Source organism: Botrytis fragariae, assembly GCF_013461495.1.
Source record: "Botrytis fragariae strain BVB16 chromosome Unknown tig00000045, whole genome shotgun sequence".
NCBI classification, from domain to species: Eukaryota; Fungi; Ascomycota; class Leotiomycetes; order Helotiales; family Sclerotiniaceae; genus Botrytis; species Botrytis fragariae.
In genome coordinates this window covers 941,840-959,308 of record NW_023500991.1, presented here as the reverse complement: position 1 = coordinate 959,308, position 17,469 = coordinate 941,840, and the positions used below count along the sequence as shown (strand labels likewise).

General features: G+C 41.0%; 3 protein-coding genes across 3 annotated transcripts; all 3 read right to left on the bottom strand.

Moving 5' to 3' along the window:
• Nucleotides 1-466: 466 nt before the first annotated feature.
• Bfra_003501 (uncharacterized protein) lies at nt 467-945 on the bottom strand (the record flags this gene model as incomplete). Its single annotated transcript, XM_037333907.1, has 2 exons — nt 467-654; nt 822-945. 2 exons carry the CDS (start codon nt 943-945, stop codon nt 467-469), a joined length of 312 nt encoding a protein of 103 aa, XP_037193994.1.
• A 2,376-nt stretch (nt 946-3,321) lies between these two features.
• On the bottom strand, nt 3,322-5,849 carry Bfra_003500 (putative som1 protein; the record flags this gene model as incomplete). The annotated part of the gene is made up of 5 exons (XM_037333906.1): nt 3,322-3,480; nt 3,534-3,788; nt 3,845-5,135; nt 5,188-5,342; nt 5,394-5,849. 5 exons carry the CDS (start codon nt 5,847-5,849, stop codon nt 3,322-3,324), a joined length of 2,316 nt encoding a protein of 771 aa, XP_037193993.1.
• A 9,719-nt stretch (nt 5,850-15,568) lies between these two features.
• Bfra_003499 (putative zinc finger protein gis2 protein) lies at nt 15,569-16,775 on the bottom strand (the record flags this gene model as incomplete). Its single annotated transcript, XM_037333905.1, has 5 exons — nt 15,569-15,847; nt 15,957-16,255; nt 16,307-16,318; nt 16,377-16,438; nt 16,585-16,775. The coding sequence occupies 5 exons, from the start codon at nt 16,773-16,775 to the stop codon at nt 15,569-15,571; spliced, it is 843 nt and encodes a 280-aa protein (XP_037193992.1).
• Nucleotides 16,776-17,469: the final 694 nt, after the last annotated feature.

The window sequence follows — 17,469 nt, the reverse complement described above, 5'->3', positions numbered from 1 at the left end:
TATGATGTGTAGAGATATGATATGTAAAGCTATCAAGTGCCTTCTCATTATGTCACAAGAGCTATCTGAATTTCTCAGACTTGAGTTCAATAAAAGCACTTGCTTCCATTACTCTATCGCATGTCATCCCAATATGAATCAGTTCCAGACTCTCAGCATTGTCACCCTATAGACTTTTAATTTGCCTCACCCCTCACCCTTTCCCATCATAAAAATAATCGCACCTAACCTACCCACCCAGCCAAACCACAACCACACCACAACCCCATCTCACAAGAAACACCAATTACGAATCACAACCGCATCCAAGAAGAGTATATGTAGGAAGTAGAGATCCATTCATGATAAGTATCAACGCCTCATTTCCATCCCGACGTATACAGATACACATCCGAGTTTTCTGAATCATTCTCGCGATATCATATCCCATCGTTTTCATTCCGCCTCTCGTTATGTATCCATCCTATCATACATTTCCTCCACTGACTGCTGTATTCATCTGCGACCTAATCCATTGTACATTGTTGTCGTCATTAAAGGGATCCCCTCGCTCATCATCATCACTCTTCTGCTTTTCCCTTCGATTCCACAAATCGACATTCCATTCCCATACCATTCTCATCTCCTTCACCAACCTTAATAACTCTTTACAAACTACACACACAATGCATTAGCTCAATTCCTTCCCTATCCCATCCCATCCCATCCCATGCTATCCCATCAAAAAAAAGAAAGAAAGAAAGAAAGTACTCACGGCGGCAAAAGATACTCGCTCCAACTGCTCGAAAAGAACGCCACCGCAATGCCAAAAACCCCAATACTCCTAACCACACTTGCATTTTCCGGCGCCGTCAACGCAGTATACGTGCTTGCGAAATAACCTTTTGGTTGAGCGGGGCGACGGCCGGAGCGCTCGACAACTACACGTTGGGCTTTTGGTGCCATGTTGTGGAGCGTTTTTGAATCGTTTAGACGTGAATTGAGTGAGGTATTTTGGTTTGCGAAGAGAAGTGGGTGGATTGTAGGGGTTTGTGTTTGAGGATGAAGTTGTCAAGGAGCGATCGAGCTTGAATATTCTTTGATACTAGTTGGGTATTGAGGAGTTTTTGGCTATGATGACGATTAGTCAGCTTGCGGGTTGAGCACGTGATTGGCGGGGGATTTTGGGGTGAGAATAAGGATGTGAGGTGCTGCTGTTTGAGAAACGTTGAGAGTATTTGAGGGGAATATTTCAATACGAGGGAATGTATACTTGGAGATACTGCCACAGTTGGGATATATAATATATTGTCACGGTTCTTGTTAAAACGACACGACAGATGGGAAATGAAAGCATCTTTCCTCAAGCTCTGCTACTGCATCTTTGATTTACCTATCTCCTATGCGATTGCGCGTAGCATATTCCAAATTTGATTCATCAACACAGCGTCAAACTCCAGCCTTTCAAGAATCAAAATCACAGCTAACTTTCCTACAATCCTAGCAATAATCATCAAACATTTTCGAACACGCCTAGCCCAGAGACAAAATCTCGAATCGTTACCGTGATAGCTTTACCAACACAGATATCAATCCGCCTCCTTCCACACACTCACATACTCATAAACACCGTGGTTTCCACCCCAGCAACTATTAAATCCATATACCAACTTGTCCATTCACCAAAAACTATCTTTCCTCCCTCAACCTACAACTCGAGCACCCTAGCCCTGTCCCGATACCCAATACCTCATATAAACATGAATATTCCGCTCTCTCCTTCCTTCACCCAACCCCGAAAGTGCGATTCGGAGACGGAATTTCCGAGAAGTGCCAGACAGCAAGAATAGAGTGGGAACTGAGATTTGAAGTTGAATTTCCCTCCTCGCCCAATATGCGCGTAACTTCTGATTCCACAATCTTCCCAAGCACCCCCCATTTTCATCTCCACAATATCACACCGGTACTCCTTCCGCATTGCAGATATCTTCAAGCTCTTCCCTTCTTTTCCCTCCTTTTTCCTCCCTCGCTGATCTTCAGATCTCTCCTCTCTCATAACTCCACCCCCCCTCTCCAATCTCGCAAACACCACACCGCCCTTCCAACATCCCAACATCCCTCTCCACCTCTCCACCTCTCCATCCCCATCCCCCTCCATCCCCATCCCTCTCAAAACCCTACAACCCCTCTCGAAACCCTACAATCCCACCTCCACCCCCTCCCCATCCATCCAACCAACCTCCCACCACCACCATCCCACACCTCAAACCCCTACTGAAAAATCCATCATCCAATCAATCCAATCCAAAATCCAACCACCATTATCCCTTACCCATTATCCGATATCACTCCTCACACATATAGAAGAGAAGAGAAGAGAAGAGAAGAGAACAAAACAACCCCACCATCTTTCATCCTTCCATTCTTTCCCGCCAAAGAAGCACTCACATACAACGAACAAACGAAAAAAAAAAAAGAGTGGGCAAAAATCATTTGGAAAAAAAATCTGCACTGCACTGCACTGCAATGCATGCATATCACTCACCCACCCACACCCACACCTGCCATCCCCACTACTCCAATATAATCCGTGCTTCACCTAGACAATCAATCTACATCGTTTGCGTTTGCATTACCGAGCCCCTTAAAACCACCCTTGAACAAATTGCGTCAATAGTAAATACATCCTTTCATCTTCATACACCATAAAATCAAATCACTCTAACAGAAAACATTCAATCATTGAAAAACAAATATGTTAATAATCTTACTCCAAATTTGCTTTGGAAAATAAACAAACTTCTTCTCGAGTCTCCTAGTAATAAAACCCGCCCTGTAATAAAAGAGAGAGAGAACTGGACCCATCAATGATAAATACACAGGATTCCTCCCTTTCCCCAAGAGATCCCAATATCCCTTCCAGCATAAAAGAAATATGGTGGATAATAAACAAGATAGACTAATCATTTAAACAAAGTAACGCCAGTTCCCATCTCATAACTTTGCCCAGTAAAAATATGCCGAGAAAGTCATAATATGAGGCAAGTAATTAAGTACGTCCTTTGACTGATCAAAAGTATAATAGCGTAAACACAAAATGAAAACCACTCCCATCCATTGATTCCTATCCAACGTCACACGATTGTGTCATGTCTTATGTAAAAGGAGTTTTTTTTAAACACTTGCAACAACCACCACCCCTTTCTAATCCTTTCTGAAGTTCCAGATTCTTTTTCACATTTGAGAGTCCATGCGCCAGGAAAGCTCGAAGTGGTATGATCCGATAAACGCCAAAGTATGCTCGAAAACGCCGGAAAATTGACCCTATGCACCTGAATTGCTTCAAACAGTCTCGGATATTTCATTTTCTCCTAGATAAGGATCAAAGTTATAATTGTCATCTGCACCACCAGTAGAATCATTCAAGAACGAATCAAAGTCAAAGTCGGTAAGAACATCCGAATTTCCATTCATAGGATTGTTGAACTCGAGCATGTCAAACTATTGAAATTTTGTTAGTGAAACCCAGAAGAAATGACATGTGATAGGCATACCGGTTGGTCATTCATTGGGAATGCATTCAGAGGATCAGGCTGCGACGAGGCAACTCCAACATTCGGGGCAGTCGCCATAGGTTGACCGTTGACGGGCTGAACAGCACCGTTTGGATTTGGACCATTGTTGAAAGTCTTCGTGTGGACCGGGGTGATCGGGGTCGCTGGGGTGGGGGTAGCGGCTTCTTGGGTTGGATCGGCGGAGGGTGTAGCACCAGCGTTGAGGTTTGCGGCGGATCCTTTCTTTGTAGCCCGCTGTTATCAATGTCAACATTTCTACCAAAAAATCCATTAAACGCTAAGAAATTTACCTTTGTTTTTGTTTCCTTGGTCTCATTCTTCTTCTTGGGGTTTGCCTTGTTCGATTGCTGAGGGGTTGGAGGTGCAGCAGTGCTACCTTGAGGGGACGACGGTTGTGTTCGTCCGTTCGCGCCAGCGTTAGCAGGAGCTGCTGGTGGAGGCATATTTCGTTGTTGAGGTGTGCCCATAGCTTGTGGGGGTCCTTGGGAAGGGTTGGCAACCATGGGAGCACCGCCGTTTGGACCATTCTGCCAGTTGCCTGCTTGCTGTCGTGCCATCATCATTTGCTGCTGTGTCATTCCTTGTGGGAATCCTGGGTGGGAACTAGGGGGTCGCATGCCGTTTGGCATCATATTACCATTCATATCGTTCATCTTGTAGAATTGTGGGTTCATGCCTGCATCCATTTGCCCAGGCTGACCCATGTTGAAGTTCATTGCGCCGGGCGATCCTCTATTTTGACCTTCGGGTAGAGGAGATGGAATGCCTGGGTTATTCATGTGAGGTGTTCCTCGCTTCATCTGCTGCTCGCTTGGGTTTGGCGAGTTCACTGATCGAGGACCACTTTGTGGCGAGGTTCCTTGTGGGAAATTGGGTCCATTGGGTCCCATGCCAGGCCCTCCGGGACCCCCTTGGCCCTCAGCGGCACCCTGTTCTTGGCGTGCCATCATTAGTCTCTTCTTGTTTTGTTGCTCAAGCAACATCAACTGCATCTGATAGTCTTGTAAAGCATGGTTACCTTGTTGGCCACTTTGTTGGCCACCTGGAGCGCCTCTCACACCGTTTTGACCCATTTCACCTGCGCCGTAACCATAAGTAGTCATTGCATTAACATCAGCACCTTGCGTCATCATGGGCGATCCTTGGTTGGGGGGGCCTCCAGCGGCTGCACCAGGCATCTGCTTTTGTTGCTGATGTGACAAACCAGCCTGATATGCTTGAAGATTCTTTTGTGGATTTTGATTTGGGAAAGGCTGGAACTGCTGAGCTGTCAGATTTGCATCGATACCATTTGAAAGTGGCAAATGAGCTGCTTGAGCAGTATTGCTGGGGGCGGTTTCTCCCACCTGTTGGCCTGGAATTCCAGTAGTTTGTCCTCTTCCATTAGGTCCCATGCCACCTTGTTGATTAAATCCGGGTCCTTCAATTCGTGGTCGCTTGGATGGGGATGGAGCGTTCTCGGCAGATCCTCCTGGCGATTGAGCTCGTTGTGGATGGTTGCCGTCCGAAGGTTCTCTTTGCATTGCTTGTTGTTTCTGCATCTGTTGCATTTGCTGCATCTGTTGCATCTGCTGTGGAGTGCTGTGGCAGTGATTGATTAGCGTTAGGACGGCAAGCAAAGATGGCTACTCACGGTTTGCCTCTACCACCATTCATTAATGCTTGTCGTGCAATTTCATTTTGCATTAAAGCTGGGTTCATACGACCATAGGCTGCACCAGGGTGCATTCCATTGGGATTAAGAGCACGAAGCGAAGCCTGCTGTTGCTCTACCTTTTGGCGCGTTTGCTATCAATAATTTAGTTAATGCTTTTCGTGAACCTCCAATAGTTGAAATACCTGTGTATGAGTGACATAGGCAAGAACGTTGCGTGATGAATCTCCCATGCTTCGCTGAGCATTGAACATTTCCCAGAAAAGGCAAAACCATTCATAGAGAAAACAGCCACTTTCAGGAGATTCCCTGGGAAGGTTTGGTAGAGGAAGATCACTGGGCCTCTTTGAATCGATATCATCTTTGGAATCATCTCCATCTTCCGCGTCGCCCCGATTAGGGCTATCTTTCTGGACGTTAATTTGCTCGTTCAACATTGTTCTGGCGCAATCAAACATGCCACTCTTGAGAAAGTATTCGTAAATGTAGGTGTTGAGTTGCGATCGAGGGCTAAAAGTGGTGTTATCTTTCATCGTAGGATGTCGAGCAGCTCCACCGGGTACCCCATTATTCATCATGGGGATACCAGTTCCAACTGGACCACCCATATTTGGCATACCGGACATATTGACGTTATTCATCGTCGCAGACTCTGAACGCGATCGAGTAGTGATAAGTGAAGGTGAGCGTGAATTTTACAATCCAACACTCGTGTAGAAGAAGAAAAACCGTCCGTCAGCCACAGCTCTCTGACGCGAAGCGGTTGTAAAGCGAAATGTCGCACGGCAGAACGGTTTGAATTGAACGAAACCGAAAACTGTCGTTTTAAAGATTCCAACTTGTATGTTATGGTAACTGTACGTGGCGCGCCAGTTTGATGTAGATTGAACGGGTTTGAAGGTGTGATTTTTGGTGTAACTGAGGTATCCGTGTCTGTGTCGGGGGGGGGGGACCTTTTTAGTGGAAGCCAAATGCGATAAACTCCGGGGGCTTGTTTGATGCGAGAAGCAATAGCGTCTGAAGGTTATTGAAGAAGGGTAAGAGGGAAGAGGAAGATTGAAAAGCTCTTGTTTGGGATGAGATTGCGCAAGTGAAGATATTCACCATACAATTATTAAGGGTAACTGATATTGATACCGTGGACGAGGCTTTTCAATTAATCGAAACGGGGTGGTAGTGGTGGTGATTTATGGGTTGTAGTTTGTAGTTGTAATTTGTATAAAGTTTCCAAGGTGGGTTTTTGGGGGTGTGTTGCAAATAATAAGAGACTGAAAAATACGCAGGGCGTGATGTAAACTACTTCCCGAGAGGAAGGTGCGTTTTCTAGGTACCGGGAGTGTTTCTAATATTTCTTTCCTCACTCTCTCTCTCTCTCTTGTTTTTTTCTGGTGTTCAAAGTTGAATGGTCGGAGCTGGAAGAAAGCTTGGGGGGAGAGAATTGAACGAACCAGGATTCGCCACAAAAAATAAATAAGGAGTGAAGAGTGAAGATTAATGGAAAAAAAGGAAGAAATAATAGGTCGGGGTAGGATTGGAAAAGTAAAAGATATTAAAGAGATATATGAGTTGATTTCGAATCAGATGACAATTGATTCCCAACTCTCTTCCGAATTGTCACGGAATAATGTGAAGAGTGAAGAGGGAAGAGGGAAATATAAAAGTAGTAGAATTGGGAGAGTAATAATAATAATAAGTTGGAGAGGGGGGGGGAGAGAGAGGAGAGACAGAGAGGTAAGGTTCGATAGAGAAGAGAGAAAAAAGTGGAAGATCTGAATAAGAACCAATCATATCAAGGCTTTGTATCGACTAATCTACAAGGGGCCTTAGCCTCAGCCTACGACTGATGCTGCTTTTGAGATGAAAGATGTATAGAAGATTAACAACAAATTGACCGTCACCCTTCACTTCAACCCGTCACTCCAAACAAGATCATGTTATTTATTTCTGAAGAGAAGTTTGATCATCTCAAATGACAGGTGCCGAGGTAGTTCTGGTGATTTGATCGCCAGTTAACTTAAACGTCTGTATTGATTGGAAGTGTGAAGTAAAATCAATTGACGCTCGTGCTGCTTTGCTTTCTCACATGTAATAGGTAGGTATGTCGAGAACTTTATATCTTCCCTCTAGCTGCTAGGTAGGTATCTAGATATCTCTCTATGATCTAGGTAGTCGCTATCTACGAGGACTTTTCGTTGATTCCAAATAGACTTTGAACATCCCCAGGTGATACTACGGTGAAGTGATCAGTAACCTCGAAATCGTTTCTTCTTGCTTGGTATCTTTGCCCATCAAGGATTACCTAATAAGTGGTAGATAGCTTTGAAGTTACATTCATTCTAGAAATCATGTAATCTTTTATCAGTACCTACCTACTACTTACTACCTACGCATCTACTCGAGTACCTTCACCGACGTTCATCTTGCGGAAGCAACAACTACATTTCACGTTGGCATCAAGGTAGTCATCAACCTCCATACGATTCTACTCTTCTCTACAATCCAAAACTTATATCTTGCATTTATATTGGCTTAGATACCATTTTCTTCCCTAATATAAAGTCTTTCTTCAATGTCATTCGAAGCAATCATCCAAGTTTCGCTTGCTAAAGTGGCATGTAAAATAGGTGTAAGTGTGACATGATTTCCATCATCACCAGCCCTTCCATTTCATATGGCCTTGGATGATCTGGTAGATATGCATATAACATACAATTCTTTTCGATTCTATTCACGCAGGCGTCTCATCATCTGGAATATGGGAACAGAATGATTCTAATCAAGAAAAATCACGGCTTGATCACGTGACATCAATGCCAACAGTATTGATAAGGGGATACTCAGGTATGTAGGTGGTATATATACCAGAGTGTCTCACGACATTGCAGTTTGTCATTTCTTGTTTCGAGATTTTTATGTTTAGGTGCACATCATACGATACATTGGAGTTTGAGATCCTAATTATAAATTAGAAGACGGCATGAAACGCAAAGCATCTGTTCAATTATTGGGGCCAAAGTTTCAAGGGATCGATCAATCAATCAATCAATCAATCAATCAATCAAACTACTGTACCCAATAAACCGAGCACCAAGCACACCCGAGTGATCAGGGACATCGGTTTCCGAAAGTTTGGTTCACCGTCTACTCGGTTATGGAAATTGGAAAATACCTGGTATATATATATGGATTGTTTTATACTATGTGAGTAGATCGATGTGGATATTATATCAGAATCATCTTCTCAATTATTGTCACACACCACACTCATACATGATACTTATACATGATATCGAAAACTTCTGCTGGTCAATCAAAATCAATTGAATCCCACTCCCTCCCCCCCAAACTGTGCCGTCCAACGGTTTTCAATCTGGTGAATATCTGTTTCACCCTTTTAATGCTCCTGCAGTGGATCGGTAGATCATCTTGATAAGTTTTAGGTATACTCTCTGAGCCGTCCGCCCCCCAAAGTGACTCCGTCCTCTCGGAGAATATTACTCAGCCTTGGGTGTGGGGTCCAAAATATCATTCCATCGGTAGATAGATAGGTGCAGTGCAGTGCAGTGCAGCTGCATCCAATATTTCCCCAACATTCCCTTTTCCTTTTCCTTTTCCTTTTCCTTTTCCCTTTTCCCAATCATCAACTCTATCCTTCTATTAATGTCACACATTATATATATTTCATTTCATCGGTGAAGTAACAAAGTATTTCAATCTATTTATACCATCTCACAATGAGCAATCTACAAGTTGTAGAAGCCAGCTTGTTCCAAGATTAAAATCGTCTCGTAACGCACGGAATGTTCGAATCGAGGGTCACTTCAGATTGTCAATTAACATGAAAGACAAACTTCTCTCTCTAGCGGAATCGTTCAAGATGATTGATTAGACATGTCTTCACATCTAATATCTCACCAGTCAAAAGACCTACCTATTCACCCCGCATTTTTCTCCTAGGGCTGTAGATCCCCTCGGATCTCCCGGAACGTTGGTGATTCATCTCAGGGGTACCCTACCCGTCTCCAATACTGAATCAATCATCTCAACTCAAATAAGTTCAAGTAAGTAAACATTTATTGATACTGTCGTTCGGTCGTAGAGCTGGATGGTTACTCAGTGTGCGGATGAGGATGAGTATGTGCCAAAAGTCATCCGGTCTAGATACATGAGATCCTTCGTCCGCGAGTCGACTCATGTATAGAGTGTAGCTACTATCTCAATGAGTGTCATCACATCCAGTCAAACCATCTCCCTTCCATATAATGTGTTCATTAACAATGTAAGGAGAGTTCCCTCTGACTCTTAGTGTGTAGATATCTTCTCAATCTTGAGTCCAAATTCTAGTAGTCATCAGTTGAAGTTTTCATGCACTCATCACTTTTCTATCTACCAACTATTTCCTACCCATGTTCAATCGATCTTGTTTAGATTCCCATCTACGGCATCTACAGATGAAATCGAAACAGTTTTCGATAACCCTCTTCGTAGATCAGTTCCTCTATCAATCTGAATAAGTACTACCAAACAACACCCTCAATCTCTGCGAGTCCATGAATTAAAGATCTCAAGTTATAACAAAAGATATTCCACTCTAAAGCGCGATTTACAATCATAGTTTCCTGTATATATATTCAACTGTCTATTACAGACACGCTTTTAGCGTTCAAACTGTTCATCTATTCGTTTATTTATTCTCATCACTCATCACTCATCCCTCATCCCTCATCCCTCATCACTCATCCCTCTATCTATCCATTTTCCACCTTTATCAGCCTCTTTCTCATGTTAACCATCTCTATTTCTACTTCCATTCATTTTTTGTTACTTCATTCCACATTCAAAACTTCTTATCCAGTTATTCATCCCCTGATTCATCTTCACATCAAGGCCAGAAGCCGCCTTCAGAACTTCATTCCATCTCATTCTACATATCACACACATAAAAAAAGACTCCCCAGCTTCCCAGACTTGAGACCAAATATGATCTGAAAATTCCAGAATAGAACAATAGCATTCACATAACTATTCATGCATACTTCCACCAGTATGATTCTGCTCGCAAATCTTAATCCCATTCGCTATTTCATCAATCCTATCATCATATGGAACCTATTTCTCTCACATCCATTCTCCCTCAGAATGGGAGTATAAACACAATTCGATAAGAATACAGTGCCATAGCATAGGATAGGATGTTAAAAAGAAAAGCCCCCTTAACTCATCCTACACAATGAGATAATACTCCGCACTCTGATCGAAACGCGATATGAATATGAGATTGTGAATGCTTGATATCAGCACATCATATAGATATCACATCTCCTACACATACTCACCCCTCCCTCTCAACCTTCCACATCTCCAATCGTAGATTCGGATCCTGGGAATCTCGAGAGGAATCTGGAGATTTAGGTGCGATTATCGATTTACAACTATGCGGGATTTGTAACACTTTTAATCACCTAATTAAGAGCGTTTCATTAGATTAGTCTCTCAATAAATAAAAATTAAATAAGATAACGTAACTTGACTAGAAGTGGGTCATGTCATGATATGGGTCAGGTACCTTTACACCAAATTTTGTATGTAAAGGTACTTAGAGCGACTTTTTTTATCTTTATGGATATTAAAGATAATTTAATTTTTCTTGATAATTAGGCTTAATATCTAATAAAAATATAGTATTAAAGTTACAAAACACTTTTTAGTAATATTGTTCTTAAATTAATATGATTTTAAAAATTCCCATAGTAATTTTTATTAGACAAAAACGAAAATTTGAAAGAAACTTTAATATCTTTATTGAATGTTTTTGTATCTCTATAATATCTTATCATATTAAATCTTCATATTGAATATATCATACTTCAAAATATCGAAACTTTATCTCTAGTATTTATAGAGTTAGAAAATTTCGCTCTAAGTACCTTTACATACAAAATTTGGTGTAAAGGTACCTGACCCATATTATGACATAACCCACTTCTAGTCAAGTTACGTTAATATAAGATACTCATACCCTCAAAATAACTCAATAGATAGATATCCTTACTCACACTATCTATCTATCTATCTATCTATCTATCTATCTATCTATCTATCTATCTATCTATCTATCTATCTATCTATCTATCTATCTATATAATGAAATCACAAAAACTCGAAAAGTATAACAGAGACGAAGAGGAAAGGAAAAGAGTAGAAATATATCATGTGTAAATTATAAACCTTGATATCTTCTTGATATACGTATACTTATATCACATCATATCATATCACATCCTCAAAATTGTATAGACCACTATTGAATGGACTTGATTACTTTTTCTCTTTCGAATAGAGAGATTAAGGTCTTTCGTTCACATAGGGAGCTCTGTCTCTTATATATACATATACAGGTGTTTCTAGACATGAATGAAACTACAGCTCAGAGCGGTCTCTACCCCTTTGAGACCTAGCTCTCTATCTTAAATATCACTCTTTGTAGGCTAATCGTATATGAGAGGAGGATTAGTCTCAATCCTCTTATTTTCTAACACGATCATTCACGGGTTGGAAGTGCGTACACCCACTTCCATCAAAGTTACTCATTGATCAGATGGGCTATTTGACTCACCCACTATTCCTTGTATTATAATCGTGTCTTCTTAATCAAATACGTGTAACGAAATGGTTAGAATAGCTAGAAGATTACAGTTTGGATTGAATCCAAACCCTGATAAGAACTTCCGGGCATATTCGGACGATGGAGGCGCTAAACCTCGAAGCTAGGTAAGATCCTCGCGTGCAACTATGCGGTGTACTCAAATCACCTCGTTGATTGAGGGGGAATGGGTGGAGACGGAAATCCTTATATGTACTGTATCCCTCATGTCGCTTAACCAAGATATGGTATGATATGATATGATATGATATGATATTGATATATCACCTCTTCAATCTCGTCATCATTGTGACACTTTGCCTTGGAAGAACGACATGTGCAGGGTACAATTTATCCTGCACATCTATAATTATGGAATCGGGAGTAAAGTGCTTATAACGTACTTCTGTATACTAATTATATACATATGAGCATATACGTACATCAATACATATATGAGTGATTACGTTGCGATTGAGTGCGATCCGTGATAATCATCGAGTTTATAATTACAACTCACAGCTCGCAACTCAAAAATCGAAGAAGCTCGCTGGTAGATGAGATTGAAATTGAGATTGAGATTGAGATTATAGGATAGTTTTTGGAGCTTTTTGATTGTTTGATTGTTTGATTGTTTGAGATGAGATTTTGGGATGTGAGGGTGTACATATATGAATCTGGGAATCTGAACATTTACGATTTTTTACCTTGAGGATTGAAGGATTCAGGGATGGGGAATCTATATTCTGAGGATCTGGAAATCTGAGAATCTATATAGTATAATATTTAGTCTCTAAATGCTAGTATTGAGAATATATTCTCTATTTTTTAATCTATTTATTTATCTATTTATCTATCTATAAATATATCTATAAATCTATCTATCTATCTAAAAGATATCTATTCTCTATTTATTACAGCGCCAACTACATGCTCTATAGTTGCCTTTGTGCCTCGATCATTAATCACTAGCATACCCTTCTTCTTATAAGTAGAGCCTCTCTTTTCCATAGCTCTCCTACCCTTATGATATAATATAAGTCTTTACCCGTCCCATAACACTATCTAAAAAATCACAACAATTCAAGGAGTTAAGCGAGTAATAGAATCATAAAAAGAAGAAACGAAAAAGAGATATATAACATGTATAATACATACAACTGATGTATCCACACAGAGAAAACATCTAAGATAGATTTTACAGCTTTATATTTATTCTAGACTTCATAAAGATGTCAGAATTTTTCTTCTCGCTCTCCTCTTTCGAACCTACTCTTCTTTTGCTTCTCAAGTCTCAATATCAATAACTCATATCATATCATACTCGTACTAAGCCCCTCCTCTTTACTCCTTTCTCTTTAGTATAGTTTATACTATAATACTTTCCATTCTTGTATTATACAAAATTCTCACAACTAATAAATCTCATTCTATTCCTGAATCTGAATCTATCGTTTATTATATTACATACTAACCGAGTAGACATCTAACGATTCTCTAGTTTTCTATTTTTCTTAGTTACTATCATGGTTATAATTATAATATTTTAAGTATCTTAATAATAATGAATAAATAGATAAATAGATAAATAGATAAATAGATAAATAGATAAATAGATAAATAGATAAATAGATAAATAGATAAATAGATAAATAGATAAATAGATAAATAAATAAATAAATAAATAGATAAATAGATAAATAAATAAATAAATAAACAAATATATACTTAAAAAATTCATATATAATTCCCATACAATTTATAAACCTATCTATGTGTAAACAAACAGTATATACATCTATCAACACAAACCTACTAATATACACTCATCTACCAAACACTCATCTACTAACCACCCACCCCCTCCTCACACAAAAGAATACCTACCTACCCATCCATTCATCTACAACCTCATCAAAATATCTCCACATTCCCTCACAAGATCCAAATAACAACACATCCTCCATCCACACATACATACTCATCATCAAATAACCACAACTCACAAATCTCAAATCCACCCATCCACCCATCCAAACAGTTTCCACACTCAAATCTGAAGCTCTGAGTTTCAATCTTGTATTTTGGTATGTTGGAGTTGTGACACGTGGGTGGGATGTACCAAGTAGATATATATATACCGAGAAATCGAGATATCTAATCATGCAACATACCTCCAAACAATCTATCATCAATCCATCTCCATCTCCATGTTCCACTTCAACTCGCACCTCAAGCATTCATCATCTATCCATTCTTCGCTTACTATCCATCAAAAACGTATCAGAAAGAAATAGATCTCTCCCCCCCTTCTCTCTCTCTCTCCCTCCATCCACACATCCACCCACTACTCATCATCCACTACCCACCACCCATCCACCAAACCATCAATTTCAATATTACCCCCTTCCATCATTACCTCTCACCTCTTACCACCTCTCACCTCTCACCTCTTACCACCTCTCACCCCCAACCCCCCAACCCCCAATCTCTCATCAACATCCCTAGTATCCATCAAATCATTCAATCAAAATCCAACCAATTAATCAATCAACCCATCTTTCATCTAATACCAATCTACACTCCCTACACCTACCTACCTCCTTAGTATTCGTATCATACACTTATACACACATGAACACAACACCCTTTACTCAAAACTCCAAAGTGCAAACACTTCAATACACATTACAAGCAACTTATAAGTACTCGCTCACTCACTCCATTTCATTCTATTCCACCCATACATACCCTATCTTACCTACCCTCCAAACCACAAACATAAACACACACACACACCTCACACATCACATCACATCACATCACATCAAATTTTACAAAACTCATTTTTGAACAATCGCATCACTCAATTCCCATTCCTATTCCACCCTCCCCTGAATCTCCACACACCCACTCCATTCAAAAGTATCCCTAAGCACATAAAAAGAAGTTGACAAACGACGATCGATCAACAAAAGTCTTTCTTTTTTTCTTTACGTCCCTCAATCCACCAATTTAGACCCAAGCCCCCAGTCCAGCCTAGGTACTCTCAAGCCCAAATCCGTTCCTTTCCTTTGGGATCTCCTCAAATCGTTCATCGCCCGTCCAACTAAACATCTTATCACTTATCTCTTATCGTTGTCTGAAATTCACCATCAACAAAGACCAACTCTCCAACCATTCGTGCCTCACAGCCTCTTGCTTGCTTTGTGATTAGATCATATGTGAGATTGAACCCATGATTTGTTCATAACATCACATCATTAAAAAATAAGATAGAAAAGAACTTTTCGCCTGTTTGCTTTTGCTTTGCAAGTCGCCCAAAAATCTTGAAATCTATCTTGTAAGATGAAAACCACAAAAATAATGGTTCCACGTCGTCAAAGGTAATGTTGTAGGTATTTACCGGGTTGCCAGTTCGTAAAGGGTATAGGAAATGGATATCGCGTGCAAAAATGCTTTTTTTAATTTTTTGTTGAACATATCAAAAGAAACATGGGAAATGACTAAGCGCCGAAAAGAAGCAATCCGTAAGGTTTTGATATAATGCTTATAATGCTGTTCGATCTTCGCACACCGAGAAAACGAGTAGACGGCCTTGGATCAATTGATGTTGTCCAAATTACAAATGAGAGACAAAATACGATGAACCAGTGTTAAAGCAATGATCGATAGTTCATCGAGGCCTATCGAACAATGGCATCCCTAGTAAAGGACCTATGCAACAGGAGCTGCAACAGGAGCAATTGAAGCACCTTCCATGTTGCTAACTATGCCGGCACCACCCTCTCCAGCGAGGTTATCATTGAGACCCTTTGATGGACAGTCACGAGCAATGTGACCTTCGGTTCCACAAGTATAACAAGTCTTTCCAGCCTTGTTAACACCACCGTTAGGGCTAGTGCACTCACGGGAACTGTGTCCAGTTCTTCCGCATGCATAGCACTTCATGGCTTGAGCCTGGCAATCACGGGCAAAGTGGTTTGGACCACCACACTATCAGGAGTTAGTTCGATGTAACCGAGGCCCTAGACCGAAGTGTTGCCGACATGGCATGCTACCGGAAGATTCGGGACATGTGGCAACCTGAGAGAAAATTGCTTACCTTGTAACAAGTGGCTGGGCGAGGTCCGCCAGCAAATCCACCGCGAGGAGCAAATCCACCGCCAAATCCACCACGAGGAGCACCAAGTCCACGTGGAGGACCTTGCATTCCGTTGTTTGGGTTTGGGCAAGCTCTAGCCAAATGGCCAGGAATACCGCAGTTGTAGCATCGACCGGTGGTTCCAGCTCCGCTGATACGCAGAGTTGGACAGTCGGCTTGAACGTGTCCTAAACCTTGGCAGTGGTAACACTGCTTAGCCTCGGTAGTTCTTGGCAATGGGCAACCATTCGATTCATGTCCTACCTCGCGTTAGTATGACAAAAAGCTGTGCTTTGCTTTTGAAGGCTTACCAGGTTGCTTGCCTAATTACCAAAAGTATTAGTCTTGTTCATTATCGAAGGTTGTTTGATATGTACTCACAATTGTAGCAAAGGCGTTCAGCAGAAGCGCAAACTTCAGCGTAATGACCAACGTTTCCGCACCTGAAAATACCAATGTTAGTGTTACCCTTTGAAACAAGAATGTTGCACAACACCAAAGAAGTATTGAGTTCTTTGGAATGTCGCCAGGAAGACAAGTTCCAGAGCTAAGCATCCCATAATGTCTGAGAGAAAGTGGAGGGACTTACTTGTAGCAAGCACGACGAGATAATGAAGACATGGCTACTAATTTATGTGTCTGTTGTGTTCCATCATCAGCACGGCAAATAACAAAGGCACCATCCTTCGATTCCCATTCTTTAACAATCCTCCTGCATCTATGCGGTGACTCATCTACTCGATCTGATCTTAACCATTCCTCAACTGTCGAAGTCGGCATACTGGTGATTGTTGCTGTAAGAATATTTGGCGATGAGGTAAGTTCGCATTGAAACATCCACCAAAAGAACGTTTCAGTTGTATGACCAGCATCATCGTCAGGCTGCAGGGTGTACGAATGCTGTGCAACCTTTGAGTATAAGATTGATATCGTGGCACTTTGTTGATATGCTTTCGTCGATTTTGTTTGTTCAAATGGTAAGGATAGTCGTTGTACGTAATACTGAGGATGGAGAGATCGGATGTTGGATAGGTTTGAATATCATCAAGTAGATGTGCCACCTTATTCTTTGGTTTATTCCACCACCAAAAGACATTGTTCGACTCTTGAGAACGTAGGATCGTAAGAGGTACAAAGCCGGCGCAGACCTTTCAAGTAGTTTCCTTTTCCTCCCTTTCGCACTCTCCCCCCTCCCAAAACAAAATCCAACCATCGACGAATCAAAAAGAGGAAATGAAAATAAGCAAGTACTCACAGAATAGAATTCCTTTGTTTTTTCCTTCTTAAATTCCCGTTCTTGGAAAATATATCAACCTTTCCTTCAACAACAGCTACTTCCTACTTCCTTCTACCTCCCGTGATACAAACGTTTCGCGAAAGAGACTGCAGAATTGTGTGTGATGTGGTTTTTATTTTGTGGAGGGATTTCGGAAGGCAAAACTTCCAAAAGGATGTCCCTTTGTAACCTGGAAAA